This window comes from Ylistrum balloti, unplaced genomic scaffold (assembly GCF_031769215.1).
Source record: "Ylistrum balloti isolate Yb309-2 unplaced genomic scaffold, AGI_CSIRO_Ybal_v1 Utg370282, whole genome shotgun sequence".
Classification (NCBI taxonomy): domain Eukaryota; kingdom Metazoa; phylum Mollusca; class Bivalvia; order Pectinida; family Pectinidae; genus Ylistrum; species Ylistrum balloti.
Window position 1 is genome coordinate 188,130 of NW_026782216.1, and position 24,616 is coordinate 212,745.

Here is a 24,616-nt window from a genome sequence, read left to right on the forward strand (position 1 = left end):
TAATGACATTGCCAGCTGTTAGGGAGATAGAGTAATAACACTGCCAGCTGTTAGGGAGATGGTAATGACATTGCCAGCAGTTCGGGAGGTGGTAATGACATTGCCAGCTGTTAGGGAGATCGGATAATGACATTGCCAGCTGTTTGGGAGATAGTAATGACATTGCCAGCTGTTAGGGAGATAGAGTACTGACATTGCCAGCTGTTAGGGAGATAGAGTAATGACATTGCATGCTGTTAGGGAGATAGAGTACTGACATTGCCAGCTGTTAGGGAGATGGTAATGACATTGCCAGCTGTTAGGGAGATAGTAATGACATTGCCAGCTGTTAGGGTGATAGAGTAATGACATTACCAGCTGTTAGGGAGATAGGATAATGACATTGCCAGCTGTTAGGGAGATAGGATAATGACATTGCCAGCTGTTAGGGAGATAGAGTAATGACATTGCCAGCTGTTAGGGAGATAGGGTAATGACATTGTAGGCTGTTAGGGAGATTGTATAATGACATTGCCAGCTGTTAGGGAGATCGGATAATGACATTGCCAGCTGTTTGGGAGATAGTAATGACATTGCCAGCTGTAAGGGAGATGGGGTAATGACATTGGCAGCTGTTAGAGAGATAGGATAATGACATTGCCAGCTGTTAGGGAGATAGAGTAATAACATTGCAAGCTGTTAGGGAGATAAGATAATGACATTGCCAGCTGTTAGGGAGATAGTAATGACATTGCCAGCTGTTAGGGAGATTGGATAATGACATTGCCAGCTGTTAGGGAGATAGAGTACTGACATTGCCAGCTGTTAGGGAGATAGAGTAATGACATTGCCAGCTGTTAGGGAGATAGAGTACTGACATTGCCAGCTGTTAGGGAGATAGAGTAATGACATTGCCAGGTGTTAGGGAGATTGGATAATGACATTGCCAGCTGTTAGGGAGATAGAGTACTGACATTGCCAGCTGTTAGGGAGATAGTAATGACATTGCCAGCTGTTAGGGAGATTGGATAATGACATTGCCAGCTGTTAGGGAGATAGTAATGACATTGCAAGCTGTTAGGGAGATAGAGTAATGACATTGCAAGCTGTTAGGGAGATAGAGTACTGACATTGCCAGCTGTTAGGGAGATAGTAATGACATTGCCAGCTGTTAGGGAGATTGTATAATGACATTGCCAGCTGTTAGGGAGATAGTAATGACATTGCAAGCTGTTAGGGAGATTGGATAATGACATTGCCAGCTGTTAGGGAGATAGAGTAATGACATTGCAAGCTGTTAGGGAGATAGAGTACTGACATTGCCAGCTGTTAGGGAGATAGTAATGACATTGCCAGCTGTTAGGGAGATATGATAATGACATTGCCAGCTGTTAGGGAGATAGTAATGACATTGCAAGCTGTTAGGGAGATTGGATAATGACATTGCCAGCTTTTAGGGTGATAGAGTAATGACATTACCAGCTGTTAGGGAGATAGGATAATGACATTGCCAGCTGTTAGGGAGATAGGATAATGACATTGCCAGCTGTTAGGGAGATAGGATAATGACATTGCCAGCTGTTAGGGAGATAAGGTAATGACATTGCCAGCTGTAAGGGAGATAGAGTAATGACATTGCAAGCTGTTAGGGAGATAGGGTAATGACATTGCCAGCTGTTAGGGAGATAGAGTAATAACACTGCCAGCTGTTAGGGAGATGGTAATGACATTGCCAGCTGTTAGGGAGATAGAGTAATAACATTGCAAGCTGTTAGGGAGATAGGATAATGACATTGCCAGCTGTTAGGGAGATAGTAATGACATTGCAAGCTGTTAGGGAGATTGGATAATGACATTGCCAGCTGTTAGGGAGATAGAGTAATGACATTGCAAGCTTTTAGGGAGAGAGGATAATGACATTGCCAGCTGTTAGGGAGATAGAGTACTGACATTGCCAACTGCTGGGTAGATAGAGTGTTGATATTGCCATACATCTTGAAATTTAAATGACCTTAATCACTTTTACAGACCAGTGATGATGATATGTCGGAGTCCAGTGAAGGGGAATTTGACACTCATGGTGAACCTGCATACCGATTACCTGCCATCAAAACAGGCTTTGGAGTCAAACAAGGTGGAATGGTAAGGAAACCAAAATCATTCTGCAGAGCTAGAAAGAGGATTTTACATGAGTGACTAAGTTATAATGAATATTATTCAACAACTGGATTACTTTGGTATCAGAGAAGTCTAAAGTGTCAAATTAAATTATGGTCTGACTTGTCTATAAAGGTCACATGGTGGAGTAGAAATATGTTGCCCTTATAGTCAGTTGACCTGTATATAGAGGTTAAAATCCTATGAACTTTATCATACATGTATTGAGACCTGAAATCAATTACCTTTGAAGATAGATATATAGGTATTTGTTGTATACAGGTGGCCTTATAGACAGGTTTAACTGTATTAAATGAGTTTACTTGTTTTGATCAAATATAAGATTCTGTTTCTCAATTATTTCACTAAAAGCACTAGAAAATGTCGTGAGATTTTGAAATTATTTGGTCATAGTGAAGTGGATCTGTTTTATATACACTCAATATACATTACAAAAATCTCTTGATACATAATGATATCAGGTATTTATATAGAAATCAGAAAAATATTGCAGGCTTAGTCAATTTCTTTATAAGACAGATGACTTTTGCAAGATAGGACGACTACAGAGATAATCCTGTGATGTTACTATATGAAAATATGTGCCTTATATATTTATAATTTGGGTATATCACATGACAGAAAGACAAGTCATGTGTTCTGCAGGAATTATGAATAATATCTAGACATAAATAAAGTTTTTTAGGTAACTATGTTCATAAATGGATAATGAAAAAAACAAGACTATAAGATGAAAAAAGAAATGTCTTGTTTTCCTGTTAATTATGTACGCACAGTCAGTAGAAATTTAAGACAAAAACTAAATTGGATGCTGTGAGACATTTTTAAGAATTGGGTTTAAGAATAGTTTAAAAAAATTTAATGAACTACTCATTAGCAAATTGATATTTTCATTAGATTTAAAATCTAGTAAACAATATGCTTTGTAGTAAGATATTGAATAAGGGACAAAACACCTTTAACATTGAATAAGGACAAAACACCTTTAACATTGAATAAGGGACAAAACACCTTTAACATTGAATAAGGGACAAAACACCTTTAACATTGAATAAGGGACAAAACACTTTTAACATTGAATAAGGGTCAAAACACCTTTAACATTGAATAAGGGACAAAACACCTTTAATATTGAATAAGGGACAAAACACCTTTAACATTGAATAAGGGACAAAACACCTTTAATATTGATTAAGGGACAAAACACCTTTAACATTGAATAAGGGACAAAACACCTTTAATATTGAATAAGGGACAAAACACCTTTAATATTGAATAAGGGACAAAACACTTTTAATATTGATTAAGGGACAAAACACCTTTAACATTGAATAAGGGACAAAACACCTTTAATATTGAATAAGGGACAAAACACCTTTAACATTGAATAAGGGACAAAACACCTTTAACATTGAATAAGGGACAAAACACCTTTAACATTGAATAAGGGACAAAACACCTTTAATATTGAATAAGGGACAAAACACCTTTAACATTGAATAAGGGACAAAACACCTTTAACATTGAATAAGGGACAAAACACCTTTAATATTGAATAAGGGACAAAACACCTTTAACATTGAATAAGGGACAAAACACCTTTAACATTGAATAAGGGACAAAACACCTTTAACGTTGAATTAGGGACAAAACACCTTTAATATTGAATAAGGGACAAAACACCTTTAACATTAAATTAGGGACAAAACACCTTTAACATTGAATTAGGGACAAAATGCCCTTTATATCGAATTAGGGACAAAACACCTTTAACATTGAATTAGGGACAAAATGCCCTTTTTATTGAATTAAGGACAAAACACCTTTAACATTGAATAAGGGACAAAACACCTTTAACGTTGAATTAGGGACAAAACACCTTTAATATTGAATAAGGGACAAAACACCTTTAACATTGAATAAGGGACAAAACACCTTTAATATTGATTAAGAGACAAAACACCTTTAACATTGAATAAGGGACAAAACACCTTTAATATTGAATAAGGGACAAAACACCTTTAACGTTGAATTAGGGACAAAACACCTTTAACGTTATAGGGACAAAACATTGATATTGAATAAGGGACAAAACACCTTTAACATTGAATTAGGGACAAAACACCTTTAATATTGAATAAGGGACAAAACACCTTTAACATTGAATAAGGGACAAAACACCTTTAATATTGAATAAGGGACAAAACACCTTTAACATTGAATAAGGGACAAAACACCTTTAACATTGAATAAGGGACAAAACACCTTTAACGTTGAATTAGGGACAAAACACCTTTAATATTGAATAAGGGACAAAACACCTTTAACATTGAATTAGGGACAAAACACCTTTAACATTGAATTAGGGACAAAATGCCCTTTATATTGAATTAGGGACAAAACACCTTTAACATTGAATTAGGGACAAAATGCCCTTTTTATTGAATTAAGGACAAAACACCTTTAACATTGAATAAGGGACAAAACACCTTTAACATTGAATAAGGGACAAAACACCTTTAACATTGAATAAGGGACAAAACACCTTTAACGTTGAATTAGGGACAAAACACCTTTAACATTGAATAAGGGACAAAACACCTTTAATATTGAATAAGGGACAAAACACCTTTAACGTTGAATTAGGGACAAAACACCTTTAACGTTGAATTAGGGACAAAACACCTTTAATATTGAATAAGGGACAAAACATCTTTAACATTGAATTAGGGACAAAACACCTTTAACGTTGAATTAGGGACAAAACACCTTTAACATTGAATTAGGGACAAAATGCCCTTTATATTGAATTAGGGACAAAATACCTTTATATTGACAAAATGCCCTTTTTATTGAATTAAGGACAAAACACCTTTAACATTGAATTAGGGACAAAATGCCCTTTAAAACACCTTTAACATTGAATTAGGGACAAAATGCCCTTTATATTGAATTAGGGACAAAACACCTTTAACATTGAATTAGGGACAAAATGCCCTTTATATTGAATTAGGGACAAAACAACTTTGATATTGAATTAGGGACAAAACAACTGTAATATTGATTGAATTTGAACAGTCATGTAAAGTGTTACTAACTAGAATACTGGATTCCTTTGGATCTACTGTTGAGTAAAATTTGATCATTGTTTACTTTTGCAGAGAAAAAACTGGAAGAGAAGATATTTTGTATTAACAGAACAAAACATTTTATATTTCAGTTCTAAGAAGGTAAGCCAGTTTATTGTATTTTGTTTATAGGTTTTTAGATATTGATTTATCAATGTTAGCTAATCTTAAACAGTTTCTACTCTCAGAGAAGGTCCTATAATTTTATGTTGCTTCACAAAATAATCACCATTCAAATTTTCTTGTGAAAATCTTTAAGTTTGCACTTATGTGAAATTGCCCAGCAGAGGAAATATGAGGGGATGAATTCAAAGTACAGCTTTTGTCATAAGGTTAAGGAATAATGATTGATGAACATGTAGTTTGAAAGACATGAATGAAAGTAGCTATAATATAAAGTAAATGTATTCTTTACCACAGGCTAAAGAACCACTAGGCCTTATACCAAGAAACGATGTCCAGGAAGTGAAAGTATCTACCAAGTATGTAATTATAAACAAATATTCACATCCTTACTCACTTACAGTTTTTGATTACAAACTTTTTTAATGTCTGATTTTACGGGGTGTTGTAGTGTTACCCATGTCTGACTATCCTGTGGCATTTTGTTTAGAATAAATGTCATATCTTGAGAACCTCTCATGTTCACCCTGAACCTCCAAACAGATTGGGTTCATGTTCACCCTGAACCTCCAAACAAATTGGGTTCATGTTCACCATGAACCTCCAAACAGATTGGGTTCATGTTCACCCTGAACCTCCAAACAGATTGGGTTCATGTTCACCCTGAACCTCCAAACAAATTGGGTTCATGTTCACCCTGAACCTCCAAACAGATTGGGTTCATGTTCACCCTGAACCTCCAAACAGATTGGGTTCATGTTCACCCTGTAGGTCAAAGGTTATATTTCATTTCACAACTTCTGCAAATTCATCAAAAAAATGATACTTGTTTTCATGGGAACCAGGACTTTTATGTCTTACAGACATTTTCTGGTTTTATAAAGATTTTTCTACAATGAGGAGAAGCTATTTGAATGAATACAAGATGATCTTTATAAATGATCTCCTTCCCTGTACAGTCAGACAATGGAGACCATACACAATCAGATATCCCATATTATGCTGCTTGGATTCTGTTGTGTTCACAGTGGAAGTATTCTTAAAACATTTTTATCTTTTTTACAGGAATTCCAAAGATTTTTTTGAAAAAATACTGTTTATTAAAAATTTCCTGTTCAATGTGATATGCAGTAGGCAGATATACTGATCTGTTCAAACATTATAATGATAAATTTGCTCTTTTTTCCCCAGACATCCGAATCGAGATAATTTGTATGAAATAGTAACACTTAAACGAACCTTTTATATACAGGTGAGTAAATTTATATCCAATTAAGAATTAATAAAGTCAACAAAATGATTTACATATTTAAAGTTAATATCATTTTCATTGACACTTTGATAGGTTCATGGGGCCTCTCTTATCTTGTTTATTCTGTTATAAGGAATTGTTTTCTACAGTATAATGACATCCCATATTTATTTGACAATAATAAGCCCACCCTTATGTGAAATATTGCTCTTTAGGAAAATTACATTGTCAAATAATAAGCCCACCCCCTGACTTTGATAAATGATATGTTGCCTAAATTTAATCCATCCTTATCCTTAATTTTCTTCTCCATTTTAGATATGTCAACACTTAAAGCACGCATTTAGTTTGTCAGCTTATTAACATTGCAATAAATGTTTTTGGCCACTATTTAAAAAAAAATTAAGTTCCAATACCCTAAATTTACTGAATTTTATTTTAAAATGACCAGTACATAGTTTTAACTAATTTCCATTACAACATTAGTATTGTTTTTGGAGCAATTATTTTTTTTATCTTTTCTGCTCTCAGTCCCATGTGAAGGTTAAGTCTCTCAGGTTGCTGATCATATATAAAGGTTATTTAAGTGGTGTAAACCTGTTTCAGTGTGATAATCCTGAAGAGATGGTGAGTTGGATTGATGCTATACAGAAGACATATGCTCTAGAACCAGAAAACTCGGTCCAGGTATGTTCACACCCATTACACTTATTAAGAAATAGATTAATTTGTCATAATACCTTTTCTGTTCATTTTTTTTTTTTTTTTCGTTTTATTTTTATTATTGTGTTTGCCATTTTTTGTCTGTCAACAGATCAGTGTTACTTGTTTAATTGACTTTTAGAATTACTATCTACCCCAGTATATACTTTTACTTGTTATACACAGCAACAGGAAGGTGTGAATTAGTTAGTATTGTAGGACTCTTTCAAGCGAGTCCAGAACACCAATCCTAAAATGTTGATGAGTTCCATGGCAATGATGTAAGGTGTGAAGTGTCTTTCAGATTTAGTTGTTTCAGTTTTGATCCCCAATTATGTGACAAATTAAACATGTTGTCATTAATTTTCAATAAGTAAAGTGAAAGTTTGCGAAAAAAAAAACCAAACAATTGAAATTTCATCGCAAGATGAGTGTTATTTGAAGGCCACAAGAGTCAATGTTTCAGATGAATTTTAAGACTATGTAATTGTTGTAAATTTTTTCTTGATGAATATTTGTTAAAATGATCTTTCATGTTAATAATTTTTACATTACTCTGTTTTATATATATAGTACAGAAATGTGATATTTGTCATATCCAGGCTTTGCCCTGACTTCATGGTCAGGGTGTCCTAAAAGTTAGTATTTTATTATCTATGTGGTAGTCTTATAACTAAAGTACCCTTACAGATTAACTCTCTTAACAGCTTTCACTCAGAGCTTTTATGTTTTAATCGTTTTTTAATGTGAGACAAAAAATCAGCAGATTTTGAAGACTAGGTGTATTATTTATTTAATTTTCAAAAATTACTGAATTGGAATGTTGAATTTAGAAAAACAATAACTGCATTAATTATTGGTATATGAAACAATGAGAAGTATTTTTTCCATATATTTTGTCAAGGGGCAGTCTTGATTAGGCTTGTTTCCCTCTTTTTTAATTAGACCTGGTCTTGAGGGGTAAGAATATTGATATTTCCCTGTCCAATAACGTTTTCTATCCTGGTCTGTACAGATGTTATGATCACAAGTTATGTCAAAAGTCATTCTCACAACCACTGTACAACAGTACATGAATGTGATTTTTTTCTGCATTCAACAGGTGTTTAAAACAGTAACAAGCTGAGAAATCATGAAACACAAATGTTCTGACTTGTTTAAGAATTTGTCTTTGGTTCGTCTGTCCGTAACCAAGTTTTGTTTATGTTATTTCTTGAGAAGTAACAGATTGTAGGTTTCTCTTGGTCCCTTGTTGTCTTGTTACATTTTGGATCTTATCAGAAAAACAAAATGGCCAACAAACAGTCATCTTTGATTTTTACAATTAAGTTTGTTATCACTATTTCTTGAGAAATACAGGCTATTTTCTCAAATTACATATGTATGCTTCCAAAATTGTGATCTGTTTGATCTTCGTCTGATCAGAAAAACAAAATGTCCTACAGCTGGCCATCTTGGATTTCAACAAAGAATGTTCATTATTGCTATTGCTTGAGAAATACAGGATGGATCTTTCTCGAATTCCATATATAGGTTCCTCATGGTCTCTATTTATGCCTGATTTTAGAACTGATCAGAAAAACAATATGGTTGATAGGAGCCATCTTTGAATTTGATTTTTGAAAGTTATGAGAAATTTTGGATGGATCTTTCTCAAATTTCATATGTAGACTCCCTTGGTACTTTGTTGTGCCTGTTTGATTATGGGACTGATCAGAAAAGCAAAATTGTGGACAAGTGACCATCTTGGATTCGGCAGTTAAATATGAGAACTTTTTTCTGCAAAGGAATGTTCAGAGTTTGAATCAGTAACAGCAAAAACAGAGGAGAGAAGAGAAAAATAGGGAAAAGATCCAAATTTTAAAGAAGAAATTAAGATCTGGGATCTCTTGTTCCAGACTTTAGATGCTTGCCATTTCATATTTGGTTTAAGTTTTGTAAAATACCTTTTCTTGAAAAAGTTTCTACTTTTCGGCATCATTCCAGGCAGTAGTATTTAAATGTTATATTCTAACTGCATAAGAAGGCTGTAAACTGTTTGTTTTCATATTATTGAATACAGACAAATTTCAACAGGAAGCAATTTTGAGGGCTTTTTAACAGTAGAATTTTGCAAGTCTCTCTTTGTATTCAGGAGATAGCCGACAGAAAATTCCTAAAAATGATGCCTTCAAGTAAAAGTAAGTCATAAATGTACAACTGTAATAGTGTTTATTTTAGATAGTTAAAATGTTTGCAGTTTTACCAAAAGTTGAAGCAAATAGAATTAACATTCCACAGAAGTCGTGAAATTAGCTATGATTAAGTCTTATCATCCTATATTGAGGTATCTATTTCATCAGTTTTATTCCACTGTCTCGTTCTACAAAAATTAAAAAAAAAAATTGATTGGAAAAAGACTTCCTTAAAAATGAAATTTTTACAGTTAGCTGTGTCTGGATGTTTTGAGAGAAAATTTTGCAGAAAACAGTTTTGAAGGCTTGTATACAGTAGAAATTTGCATGACTATGTATTCAACAGATAGCTGAAAGAATGATGCCTTTAAGTAAATCATAAACTGCCTAGACTGCATTGTTACATAGATGTCAAATATTTTATCAACATTAAGCAATAATGAAAACAAAATGTAATGTGCTAGTTTTGTAAATCTTCCTTCTTGAGGTAAACTTATGATTTATCTATATCATTTTCAGGTTACTAGACTATAGTATAGCATGTAAGTGTATCTTGTCCTTACATCATTTGCCTGTCTTGATCAGGTCAAGCCTTGTATCATTTCCATATGAAATTTTTCTGATCCAGCAATCTAACATGTGCGAGCCTCCGCCTGTGAACACTGAGCACAATTATTGAAATATTGATTGTTTTAGGTTGAAATTATGTCTTTGAATTTTTTTAAAGTATATTTGCATATATTTAATGAATGTGATAAATACTGATTTTTCAGCAGAGTTTATGAATCAACATATTTCAAACTCAGTATTGTAAAATTTTGTTTGATATTCATATGACCAGTATTTAATTGACTGGCTTAAGGGATTGATATTTTTTATGAATAAATAATCAGAAAGTAAAAAAGAAGAAAGGAAAATGAAAAATTAAAATAGAAATATATAGATTTTTGAAAGATTCCTGTTTGAGACAAAATGCTTGAAAGGGGATTTGACCATGGTCTCTTTATCCTTGCAATCTCGGAACAGATTTTGGGACAATGCCCATAACAATGATTTTTTAATGATAATAAAGAAGGCAATTACTTTTGATAATGGCAAGTTTATATTATAGTTTGTATAGATATGTATTATTTGATAAAGGACAACTGTAGTCATGCATCTGGAGCATACATGGATAAGGGTTTTCAAGTTTGCTCTGTTGAATGACTTTGACCAACTTAATCTTAACTTTAAATCTTTGTAAAAGAATGTGAAAAATTTTCTTTGATATGAAATCATTGGTTTTTAATTTTATAGCTAGCTCTTAGAATGAAAGTCTGTCTGATGCTTTTTTAAAAGATAAATAACCTTGAGCCACTTGCAAGGTCACAGGGGCCAAATATGTTAAATCTTAAACATCTACTGTTGAATAATATAGAATGCTGGCTAGGGTTATTAAATTCAGGAAGTATCATACTTGAATAATGCAATGCATTGTATCAAGTAGTATTAACTGACTTTAGCTCACTTTCAAAGTTAGAACTTTTAAATGGGTTTTAATGCTTAAATAAGCAGATTAACAGAGATCTCCAGGATTATGATATTTGCTTCTTAGGTTGATGAGTTCAAATTTGCTTTCACAGTAAAAAGCTTCTTCTTAATAACCAAAAGGCCAAGAGTCATTTATATGATGTAAGACCTAGTCCTACTTTCATTCTCAATGAATTTGACAAACTATCTTCAAAGTTTAGGGAGGTAAGATTACTATTAGTATACAGGCCCATTCAACCTCTTTTTGATCTTGTATTTCATTTGATTACCATTTATAACCCTGGCACTATTTTCAGGCTAGTAAGAAGCGTCGCTATGTGTATGAATCAATGATCTAAGAGTCTTGGTGGTAACAGGTATTGTTTGTCATTAGTTTCCATAGAAACAGCTAGTCTTCAGTTCACAGAATTGGCAGTTGATGGAAGAAATACTTCATTTCTCTCTCTATAGTAAAAATCCATCTTCAAAAAAAGTTATTTTGTTGGTGGTAATAATAACTTGATAACAAATGTACACATTTTATACAGTTTGAAGTTTCCTTTCTTTTTTTTTTCTTGATTTGTTTTATGGTTATACAAAAAATTAAAGGAAGCTTAAGAGTCCGATCTTTCATGGAAATTGTGAAATGTTTTTTCCCTTTTGTTCTTTTCCAAAGTATCAGTTTTTTATCATTTATTTTACCTTTAAAAATAGTAAAAAAGTAGAATTCCTTAAATATCAACATTTTCAATATATCAATGAGTCACAATAAAACTTGTTCTTCCATGAACTGTATATATCACTCACTAGTTTATGATCACGTGTGATATTTCTGAACCACTTCCTTCAAACACTAAGAGGACCTAGCAGATAGCATCCTTCAAAATCTCCTGATTAAGCTTGACTTGATCATAATATAACAACTTGACCAACTTTTGATTCATTGTTTTTTAAGTTCTCAATTTTTCTCAAAGTTATCTTGGTTTATTAGTTAACATTTGATCAATATTTTGTCACTTAAAAAGTTGTCAAGTTGAATTCAGAGGTTTCAGGTGAGCAAATTAAAAAAACTACACTCTTTGATGATATTCAAGCACACGTGTGTCTTTACTAATTACCAGGATGTTTACATTTTGTTATTTCCATTGCCAAACAATGCATAGTAAACTTTCACAAAAAATTGCCAGATATACTGTGGCCAACTTTGATCGGTTAATGATAGCAATTCATTGGGTAATTGTCTCTATGGTTAATGATAGCAATTCATTGGGTAATTGTCTCTATGGTTAATGATAGCAATTCATTGGGTAATTGTCTCTATGGTTAATGATAGCAATTCATTGGGCAATTGTCTCTATGGTTAATGATAGCAATTCATTGGGCAATTGTCTCTATGGTTAATGATAGCAATTCATTGGGCAATTGTCTCTGGTTAATGATAGCAATTCATTGGGCAATTGTCTCTATGGTTAATGATAGCAATTCATTGGGCAATTGTCTCTATGGTTAATGATAGCAATTCATTGGGCAATTGTCTCTATGGTTAATGATAGCAATTCATTGGGCAATTGTCTCTATGGTTAATGATAGCAATTCATTGGGCAATTGTCTCTATGGTTAATGATAGCAATTCATTGGGCAATTGTCTCTATGGTTAATGATAGCAATTCATTGGGCAATTGTCTCTATGGTTAATGATAGCAATTCTTTGGGTAATTGTCTCTATGGTTAATGATAGCAATTCATTGGGTAATTGTCTCTATGGTTAATGATAGCAATTCATTGGGTAATTGTCTCTATGGTTAATGATAGCAATTCATTGAGTAATTGTCTCTATGTTGAGATTGTATTAATAGTTATGCTTTTATGAATGCAGTTTAGTAAAATCCATATTGCATAAAGCTTTTATGGCTTCTGGATAAAGATAGATATCATCTTATTGCATTCATAATGACATGAATACATATTTTTAGCTGTACCAATATGGCTTCCTGAAGCACTTTATCTTGGATCGCTCTAATTTTGAAGTATTTAAATCAGCATAAGACAGTATAGATAGGAGAGTTAATCTCTACTAAGCTGATATGGTCCTTGTGTGAACTTTTGTGTGACTCTTCGCTTATTTTTACCATCGTTACTTAACCTTATTTTGTATGTTTTACCTTTTTACCGCCCTAGTTTTACCTTGTTACCTCCCCAATTTTACCTTGTTACCACCTTTGTTTTACCTTGTTACCACCCCTCTATAATCTTACTACCTCCCCAGTGTTTTGTAATTTCTCCTGTTTTTTTCTTGTTACCTCCCTTGATTAGCCTTTTTTTTCTTCTCCAAGTTATGTCACTCTCCCTCTGGGCTGTTCTCCATTATATAAAGGACTGTTTCACAACTCTGCTCTAAATATGCATCTTCATAGGGTATGCTTAAACATAGATGGGAATTTGTTCCCATGATGGCTACTGGTCTTTGCAAGATAGAGTGTAGTCTTGGCAGAGAGTAGAATAAGTGGTGACCAGTCTTTGTTACATCCCTTTAACCTGGTTATCTCCCCTATTGGATATCATTTTGTTTTCCTACTCCACAGTGATTTATCAATTTCTACATGATCCATATTTATTCCTCAATAAATCTTAAGGGCCAACTTGTACCTCTGACACTAAACAGGGAGATGCCGTGCTTATTACAAGATAATAGATAGTAGATGATGGTAATGATACAGAATATGAATATCTGGCTTATTGCCAATTAATACAGTCATTTTTCTAATTAATAGATCAAAGCTTAAGATGCTTACAACATGCTTCAGATGCTGTTATGTGACCTACATTTTCTGCTTGCATGTTTTGGTTTTTTTTTACTCTACATGAGCATTGGTTTAAAATCATGTATTTCTGATCTTTCACACATTTTTCAGATGAATTCTCAAAATTATATATGATCAAGCAAAGGTCAAACTCTAAATTTAAGCAGGTACATGTATATTTCATTTATGGGTCAATTTACAAACTTACATTGGATACCCTTGCCATTTATTGTGATGTAAAAACGGGATTGAAGAGAAACCCATGTCTGTCTGAATCACATTACATCCAATATACCATCCTAAATCACTACCATCACTCTATGAAATGCCTTAACATCTTTCAAGGTCATTGTTAACATTATAGAATTTTAGGGGTTTTTTTTGGCAGATATTGTATGGATGGCAGCAGGAGCATTCATGTCTTATGATCATTTTCTATTTTGAAATTATTTTTTGGAGACTGGCCATTTTTTGTGCAGCTGGAATACACATACATATAAAATCAAAGATTTTAAAAAGTTTAATTGATGATTGGTGATAGGTACTGGTATTTATTGAGTAAATCGTGACAACAGATTGTTAGCAAATGTTTTTCTGTTATACTTTTAAGTAATCAGAAACAGTTTTTGACATGGAAATGAAAATAGGATGTTGAAAATGAAATATGATAAAAACATTTCTGTTGAAAATATTTCAAATATTAATTCTTTTGTTGTTTGGATATACTGTTTAAATATTAACACTGACATTCATCATTTTATTTTGATATCATTACACATCACAGTTACTTGGTCAGTGCCAGGTTTACTAGAAGAAATCACATGGTTTTGGCAATTCTGCCTCAGTCGCTGAAACTTCCCCTCTGATAGCAAAATTTACAGAAATTTTCTATTTTGACAGACGTCAGGAGACCAACCAATGAATCCAGCATCAGAAGCGTTTGACATGGAGAATTTTCCCGTTACCAAAGTTTATCCCCATGGAGAATGGGTATGACCTCTCACCGTCTGCTTCAACTACTGCATGGAATGTTTTGCCTAGTTATTTCCCTTGTATTGTGTTTTTTGTGATATGCTCCCACCTTTGACACTCGAGACAGACAAAATTGCATAGATCAGTGATACATTTTTTCAGTATTTACAAATCATATTTTTGTTTTCTGTTAGGATTCAATATCAGTCAATTTTAGTACATTATCAAAAGAAAAAAAAAAAATCAAAAAATCAAAAAAAAAAAAAGTTATTTCTTTCTAATTCAAAGCCCATTATATGATGAAAAAGCAGTTATATTTTTCATGCATTCTGTTGACCATTAGATGTTGCATAAGTCTCCAATTGGCGTTTTGACTTATCTAGTTACTTAAAGGGGCTTGAGAATTTGTAATCTACGATTAAAATTATTATGGCACTCAAGTTCTCGTGTCTCTGTCAATAAAGTAGAAGAAGGACAGATACTGATTATTCTAAATTTATGTAATATTGAACAAAAAAAGATTTGGAAAGCTTAGGTCAGGTAACTTGTGTTAATGACAATGAAACAAATAGAGAACCTTATGTTTCTGATGTGTGCCATTTTGTCAGTTGTCAGTAGTGTTACGTCATGTATATGTTGATATTGTTCTGTTGATGAATGTATATTTCACGGAATGCAATGTTCATTTCTGTAGAATAGATTTTGTTTCTCGTTATGTTATTTTTGCTATTGTATGCAAAACCAGTCTTGAGTTACCAAAAATTCGACATTTAATTCTCTAGATGTATTATTTTATGTTCAGCTGAGAAAAGAGAGTAATTATGGCAAAGCTTTGGCATATATTTTTGATAGTGTATCCATAAATAAGATGAAAAATATGAGTGGAGTCTTTTTCATGGACTGCAAATTCAAAAGATAAATGCAAATTGGAGAATATATTCTGGATTTTCTGCAGGTCTTAAGTATCATAGAAGATTATGAACAAAGTATAATGATGTGTGGAACCCTGTTTGACTCCCTAGAGAAAAAAAGTCTTAAATAGTTCGAAATTTACGTTAGTGTAATAGAGAGATTGTAAGTTGTCCTAACCAAGTGCAGTAAAGGGAGGTAACAAACAAATGTAAGGGGGGTGGGGTTGATTGTTCAGTAAGTACAATACAGTTTTGAGAAAGTAAATGATAAATGCACAATAATGGTGAAAAGGAGGGTTCTTAATCAGTAAGTATTCAGATTTTTAAACCTCAAGTGAATTCAAGGTGTTTTCTTTGATCCCTAACTTGGGCAGCTTGTGTTTCTCAGGAAAGGGGTCACAGACTGCCCTGTTGATGTTGTGTCTTTTACCCAATTGGCTCCAGATAGAATATGGCGAGCCTCTTGCATGTTGTTCAGTGAGGTAGTCATCGCTTCTGAAAGGAAATCAACAGTCAGAATGACCCCTGGTTGTTTGCAGGATGGTAAACTCAGCATTCAAACAAACAAATACAGGTAGGGATATAAGGGGAGGTAACTATAACTGTGAACAATTTTGTTTAGAAGAGGTTTCCTTTCATTCAAGATTTACAGTCTAATTGATGGTTTGATGAGAGTAAAATAAATATTTAAGATCAAATTTTGATGTCATCAAACAGGTGGTCATTTATTGTTTGTAAATAGTGACACAAAGCATGCTTAGAGAACCCATTGACTGAAGCTTTGAGCATGCTATTTTTGATTTTGCAATTAATGAGTTTAAAAAGTCATTATGTGTTTAAAAGTGATATGTTCTAGGCATTATTATCAATGTTTCAATTTGCTTTTTTATTTCGATTACTATTTTAAAATGTTATAGAGGTAAGCTTAAAAAAAATCAAATGTCTGTTTAATTTAACTTAAAGACACAAATTAAAAATGTAAGATGAAATTTCTTACCTTTAAATGTAATCAATATAGATAAAAATATTTGTTTCAATTCTTAAATTATAGCTAGAAATTTTGTGAGTTATGAAAATTTGTGATTAATATTACTCTCAAGTTGAACATGTATGTAATTAGTGTATGTTGGACTGTCTCACTTGTTTTTGAGTACTTTATATATATATGATACTTTTTATATCACTTAGTGCTTATATATTGAAAGTATATGTGAACTTAATGTTAAATTAGTTTTAATTTCTTGTCATGCTCATTGAATTTGAATGTTGTTGTTGATTGCAATATAAGGTGTAATTTTATTTTTTTTTATCAATCAATGCATTTGTCTGCATTTAACGATTATGTGTATGTATATCATAGATACACAATTTTATATTTTTTGTAGATAGATGATATAGACTACTGGTACTCAATTGCTAATTTTTTCTGGTAGAAAATTACTTTTATAAGAAACCAAGAATTGTTTTAATACCTTTGATCTTAAGATATAATTTGATCAGCATTAGAAATTTCAGTATTATTTTGTTTTAAAGTGAACCATAGACTTAACATTAGTTTCAAAGGGATTTTTCCTTTTTGTACTAGTATATCAGTGATTGTTTTGGTTTGTCTTTCACAATTGACCAGATAATGGAAAGCACTTCTTACTTAGGCTCTCAAATTCTAAATTTTTACAGTTGAAAAAAGTGAGAAAAAAATCATTGTAATTAACTTAGGTACAGCATACCTACTGTATGTATAATAAAAAATCTACCTTTGTCCAAGAGTTGTTTCCTGTGGGAACTCCCAGTCTAATCAATTCACAAAGCTAGGGATATGGAACAGATTGTATTCACAGGCTGCTGGTATCTGTGACATTTGGCATCTTTATAAGGAGCTGACATGCTCTAGAACATTTGTTAGTTTGGTCTTTGTGACATTAATGATTAAGATGATCATTGGAGGGGTATTGCTGAAATTAATGGTTAAAATTATCAGTTTGGGGATCTTGGTAAAATTTATGATTACCTTGGTAAATTGATCAGTTTTATGATCTTGGTGAATTTCATGGTTGAAATTCTCAGTTTGTGACTCTTGTTGACATTAATGGTTAAAATTATTAGGTTGGGGTCTAAGTGACACTAATGGTTAAAATTATTAGGTTGGGGTCTCGGTGACATTAATGGTTAAAATTATTAGGTTGGGGTCTCGGTGACATTAATGGTTAAAATTATTAGGTTGGGGTCTCAGTGATATTAATGGTTAAAATTATTAGGTTGGGGTCTCGGTGACATTAATGGTTAAAATTATTAGGTTGGGGTCTCGGTGACATTAATGGTTAAAATTATTAGTTATTCTGTCTTGGTCAAATTGCTAGTTAGAGTTATCTGGGTTAAATCTTGTTGATATTAATGCTTAAGATTATAGGTTTTCTGATTGGTGAACTGTATTTGGTTATTGGGGGGATACCTGCTGCACGATAAAGATACGTAAAGTTGACTTTCTGTTCTTAATTTTTAAGTCTTATAATTATACTGATATTAAAACTAAGTGTAGGCAATAACAACCTCAAATTAATTGAGACATATTTTTCAGCAGAGCATCTGTAATTATAATCATTAGGTTTTTGCTATATATAGTATCAAAATTTGCACTGAAGGCATGTTAGGCATGTATAATATATCACATACATTTTGTTTATTTACATTTATGAGAGGCAAAGAGGCACAGTCTTCAGGATTTGAAGTTTATTTTATTTCAGAACTACTAAGTATTCCAAGGTTGAAAGAAAAAAGTTTAGATCAGCATTTTTTGATTGTGTTAACAGATATTTCGTCACATAGGTTAACAGATCACAAAGGTTGACAGATATTTCATCACATAGGTTAAAAGATCACATAGGTTGACAGATGTTTCATCACATAGGTTAACAGATCACAAAGGTTGACAGATATTTCATCACATGGGTTAATAGATCACATAGGTTGACAGATATTCCTTCACATGAATTAACAGATATGTATTTACCAAAGACCAGAGTGAGTACGCTTAATAAAGTTTAAAACTGTTTCACAGTTGTTGTAAAACAGATAAAGTTCATATATAGTTGTATTTAAACCAATTCCAGAAATGGCTAACTCAAAAAGCAGCTATTGAAAACTTCTTAGTAGAAATCAGAGTCACTAGAAGGTTTAAACTGCGTCTAAAATAGGAAGGTTTTTTGTTTCTTTTATTTTAATCTGACCTATAGCAAAATATTACATAGTTGTTACGATGCAGATGTCTTGATTTTGGCTTGTTGAAGTGATCTACATGTATCCTTCAATAAGCCCAGCAATCCAACACACACCTACAAAAAATGCGGGAGAGCTTATTATAGTGCAGTGTTATATGCAGTTTTTTCATTTGCTAAAAAATATTGGGGTTTAACACAGACTTGATAGTTTCTTGATACCTTATATAAAAGAGGATAATTTTCACAGCAATATCTAGATAACCTTGTGTAATGGGAGGTAACTGATGTAAATCTTCATGTTGTGCTTTTGTGTATCAATGATAAATATTTAATACACTAGTAACATTTAGTGTTTATCTGTGTGTTGGAAGTTTTGTTGATTTGTTGTCAAAAATTTTAATTCATAATTAAAATATAAGCCATCAATTTTTGGATGAAGTATCAACATTTACCATTTGTTTTCAGTTTTTTTTATTCTTAAACATCATTTTTTAATAAACTTTAACTAAAATACATTTTCCATTTACATACAGTTAGTAAAGATTCCCATTAATATCTGTTAACTGAGCAAATACTTGAGGTTTTACCAATTAAAACAATAAAATAATTCAGTTTCATTTTTTTTCCAATTGCCAGACTGTTTACAACCCAATGATTAAAAACAACAGGAATGATTTATACTGTTGTTTCTATAAATCTGTTCATCATTTTCATCTCATTTTTACCTTGCTATTATAATCCTGTAACAGATCAATTACTCATTTTACAATCATCTGTTGCTTGCACTTTGACCTTTTGGTACATTATTATTTAAACTGCAAATCCTGATATGTTTATCAATAAGCCTGCACTAGATTTTACTGGCAATTTCCATGATAATTGTAATTATTTATATTAATTTGTGGTATAGATAGTTTGTTTTAATTTGTTTTTATTTTTTTGTCTATTGTTTTTTTTCTATAGAAAAATTTCCATTTATTTGTGTGGCTAGATATTGAACAAGAATGTAAATGATCTTTAAATGAATTACATACCTGGTATGTAACAGGTAAACTTATTTCTTAAAAAATGCCATATTGCTATGTGCTGAAAATTAATTTATCAATGACATTTGAAAGATCAAAGATAACTTTCTCAGTAGTTAGAATTCTGTCTCCAATAACACAATTAATTAAATATTTTTTGCTCAGAAAATTATAGTGCAATTTAAATCGATGGTTGCATTAACCTAAGTTGGCAGTGAACTCTTACTGTGACTTTCCATGCTGAGATATAAAAGATGTACTAAAAATATTGTTAGTGGCATTGTTATCTCATTAAATCTACTAGAGACAAGATAAAAGTCATGTTTTACTTTCAAGAAGAAGACTTTTCTCAGGCTGACAGATTAAACAATGAAAAAAGCAAGTTTTTCCCTGATTGATGAAAGAAATATCTATCGCTTTCAGGATTGGTTGATACATATGATATCTGATAATTCCTTTTTTTCCCAGGACTCAATTAATCAGTTAACACATCAGAAAACAGCATTTCTCTTCAGCTCTGTTGTTGGTTTAAAAAATCAAAACAGTACCGTGTAGTCTGGTGAGTGTAAAAATCAAGATACAATGATGTGGTATTTGAGATGATGAAAAAATGGTTTTGTAATGAAAATGTGTTTATGATCATAAGTCAAGCTGAAAATCTTGTTCTAACATTATTGCTTTAGAAAAAAATATGAATAAATGAAAATTTGTAAATTTATTTATTAAATATAATCCCTGATTTTTTTGGAATGTCTCATCTTCAAAGTGTGAATTAATATGATTGTCAGTTTCTCTGTCATCTTTTAGTAAGAAACGTCCCAGGTTCATTGTATATTAATTTACATGTTTTTGCATACATTTTTAAGTATGGAATAAAACCAGCTCTTCATATAACATCTGGAGTTTTGTGTTTTTGTTTGGTATATATGCAATTTTTCATAAATTGATGCTAGCAGGTATTCTGCTTGGTCAGAATTCTCTTAATTTTCATGAAATTAATTCACTTCATTTTCTAACAAAGTACAAAAAAAATCTTCGATTAAAAGTGTATTCAGGATTCAGGGTTAGGCATCAACAAAAAACATTGGACTCTGAAAGGTACGTACATAAAACTTATCAGATAAATGTGATGAATATTTTGATATTAAATTCATGTGGTGTGACAAATTGAACAACAGAGCTCTCTCAAAATTATTTTCAAATTAGTTTTACATATTTGCATAATTTCTGCTTTTATTATATAGGTGTAGCATGCATATTACTTTGATTGAATTTTTTGTTTTGTTTTTGTTTTAGCATGCTTGACTAAATATGCAACATTTGTAAAAGTTTATGCCTGGATGAAATGGTATTTTAATTGAAATGTATCAAGGATTGTTGATGATAATTTTCTCATGTTGTCTTGCAGTGTGCATCTGACGACGCAGCAAAAACAGACAAAGACACCACAAGACAGAAGAAGAAAAGTTGGCTACTCTGGTAGAAGTGAGATAAAAAACAGAATATATTTAGTGACATTATAAGATAAAAACAGGAAAGTATTAAGTTTTGGATTGAAAGGAATTCATTGCATAAGTATAACTTAATTTATGATATTGTCCGACATCATTTTGTTGCATCCACAATTCGACCATAATAAGCCCACTCTTTGTTTATGTGATGCCAAAGGCTGTGCCAAAGGTCGTTTCACAGTAAACCATATTGGAGTATGTCAGTATGGTGTGAAATAAAAATATTTGATAATTTTGTTAAGGTATCAAGGCACCACAGCATCAAAAGAGTTCCAACTTTTTTAATATTTCAGACCAAAAGCATTCTCCATTAAGTAAGAGTTTTTTTGGTCTAAGAGTTAGGTCCCTTCTCAAAATACTCAAAATTCCTTGATATCAGCAAGCATATTATTTCAGTGTAATGGTTCTGAGATCAACTCATTCTGTAACTAATTTTCACTCTTTGATTTTCAAATCTTTCATATTACATCATGTCTTGTGATTGATGCTGACATTTTTATCACAATATATCCACAGTAACCCTTTTATTAACCTAAAGGATTTAAAATTAGGTTTAAATTAAAACCAATAATTAAAAAAAAATTTTGACATCTTGATAACGACTTCAACACTTTATTAAAGTTAAGGTATCCAGATAATTTTTTTTAAAATATGGTAATTTCTTTCATTAGCCCGGAAATCCCAGTTCTATTTTGGAATCAAAATGGTTACCGATAAGATATTGTGTCATTTTTTTTCTCAGTGATTAAATGGTTGTAGGTTGACAGTAGACTTTTAGGCCAGTGTATGTGTCAAAAGTTCTTTGCACAGAATGAAATACTCAAGTTGTTGTTGTTTTCAAAATATATGGCTCATATTCTGAATTACCAGGTATTTTAGTAAACAAATTGTCTTTAGCACAGAGAGCCTGTAGGTTTATGTTGTTGTTTGATGTCTGTTGTCTACCAGGCATAAAGAATATTATTTGAATAACTTCTTCTTGAGAACTATGAAGCCATGGGTCATGATTTTGTGCATATAGAATACAGTAGGAAAGGGATTGCAAGTTTGTTTAAATGAGGACCTTGACATATAATAAAAGCAACAAGGGTCAAATATGTTAAATGCTTGAATAATGTTTTCTCCAAGAAATGACCCATACTTTGCAGAGTAACAATGTTTTGGCTGTGAATTGCTGAATTGAAGGCTCTAAACTGTACTCAAATTAAGTGATTGCTGCATTCATTAGGTTAAATGTGTCACAATGTTTTGTAATGTCTTCCAAAGTCCCACGAAGCCAATAGTCTCATATTGGCCAGTCACTTGGTGAGCTATCAAGTCACATATATTTAGTTGTCAAATATAATGAAATCCTCATATAGCCCTAAATAAAATTTTAGGCCTCGTTGAATTTTCTAGCCTTGTAGTATGCAAGGATTTAGAACCATTTAAATTCATATTAGTTCAAATTAGAGATAAAAAATCTATCACAGTAATCGATAGGTGAAGCAAAGATGGACAGGGGCAAATAGCGCTGACAATCCTCACATCATGGTCAATATTTATGTATATTTACATTTGCATGTCTCATCCCATTACAATATAACGAGGCACCAAGTGTAATTATGAGACTATAATTGCAGCTGGTCCTGCTGTATTGTGATGTCACAACTCTCTTGCCAACCATTTTGTGTTTTGACTGTTCTCATGACTGGATTTACTCTATGTTGCACAATATAACTGGATACACGATCAATATTGCCCAAAATGTTGTTGGTATAAAAGCTAATGTTATTATAGTTTATATATTTGCAAGATGCCCTTCTTCCAAACCTTCTATCATCACTTGTAATTATATAAGCTATACTGTAATATCAAATATTTTTGTGGGACTAAGTTTTCATGGGTTTTTCAAAATAATACTATTTGATGACACATGATATCATGGATATAAATCTACTTCTCCTTATTTCAAAAATTCATGGACATATGAATTCATGGATTAAGAGTACCCAAGAAATCAATGAGAATAAAACCCGGCAGAAATTAAGGATTTCACAGTAATTGCACTCAGGAGATACTATTGTTTTACTCTATATATATAATTACAGAAGTCCTGTGTATTTCTTTTTTATCATTATACCACTTTGATTTAATAGGTGAGTGATACAGACTCTTTGGGCCTCTTTCTCAATATGTGATTGAGTAAAGATATAAATATTTTCCTTGGATTTTAAGTTATAGATGCTATAATTTTTACATTTTTTATGTTCAGCATTATTTGACAATATCATTGGCTGGTTGTCTGTGTTGACTGACGTTGATTCACTGTTTTAGGAGAGGGCGAACACTGTACATGTATTATTCATACTTTTATGTCAACCAAGTCTTCCAGAATATCACTTTTTTCTTTCATCTTTTTTTATGTCAGAAATATTTTAAGCAATAATCAAGTTTTATGAAAACCATTTGTTATTGTCTCTATACAACTGACATATATGGATTTCAAACTGAGGTAGATGTAAAAGTCTTCTGAAGTTCCATGGGCATTCCTTGTCTAATTGGTGCTGGAAGAGAGAATAGCTGCTGATGTCATCAATGAAGTAGTAGCTAAACAATCTAGAACAGTGGGTCTTATTATCCTTATACTTGGTCAGGATTCTCCATGTGAATCTTTCATTTGTTCCTAATTTGCCATTGTTTCTTTTTTTTTAATTTGAATTATGATTTCGTGAAAATGTCAATGTTTTCTTAGATTTTAAGAATCAAAATAAAGGTTTTTTTTAAAGCAAGTGTATGCATGACCAATGGTTTCTTTCACGAAAATCATTTCCAGGTTTGTACAATTTTCTGGAGACAGTGGCTGTGTTTTAACAATTAATGTGTTTTGTTTGATTGTGATTGATGAAACCTTGACAATACATTTGATTGTTTTTATGAACATTGTAATTTTTGTTAACACTGACCTTTTGGAGGATTTTTCGGACACAAGAATCTTGATGAGGTGTAAATTGTAATGGACAGGTAGATATTTATAACAAAATTTTTTGTAGAAATCTCACTTTTTAAGATTGCATAAATGTCATAGGGAAACTCAGTAAAAATATTGGAAATTTGGGATTAAAGCAAAAGATCTTGGATAAAGTTCACAAAAGTA

At 32.1% G+C, this 24,616-nt stretch overlaps 1 protein-coding gene across 1 annotated transcript in view; it reads left to right on the top strand.

The window, feature by feature from the left end:
* LOC132552847 (pleckstrin homology domain-containing family A member 1-like) overlaps positions 1 to 24,252 on the top strand; it is a 37,466-nt gene extending 13,214 nt beyond the window's left edge. The window contains exons 7-13 of the mRNA XM_060217038.1: positions 2,008 to 2,121; positions 5,319 to 5,387; positions 5,706 to 5,767; positions 6,600 to 6,660; positions 7,267 to 7,347; positions 14,747 to 14,836; positions 21,378 to 24,252. Of these exons, the coding sequence (XP_060073021.1) occupies positions 2,008 to 2,121; positions 5,319 to 5,387; positions 5,706 to 5,767; positions 6,600 to 6,660; positions 7,267 to 7,347; positions 14,747 to 14,836; positions 21,378 to 21,452 (552 nt within the window). The 3' untranslated portion in view covers positions 21,453 to 24,252. The remainder of the gene's footprint in view (positions 1 to 2,007; positions 2,122 to 5,318; positions 5,388 to 5,705; positions 5,768 to 6,599; positions 6,661 to 7,266; positions 7,348 to 14,746; positions 14,837 to 21,377) is intronic.
* The last annotated feature ends 364 nt before the right edge of the window (positions 24,253 to 24,616 follow it).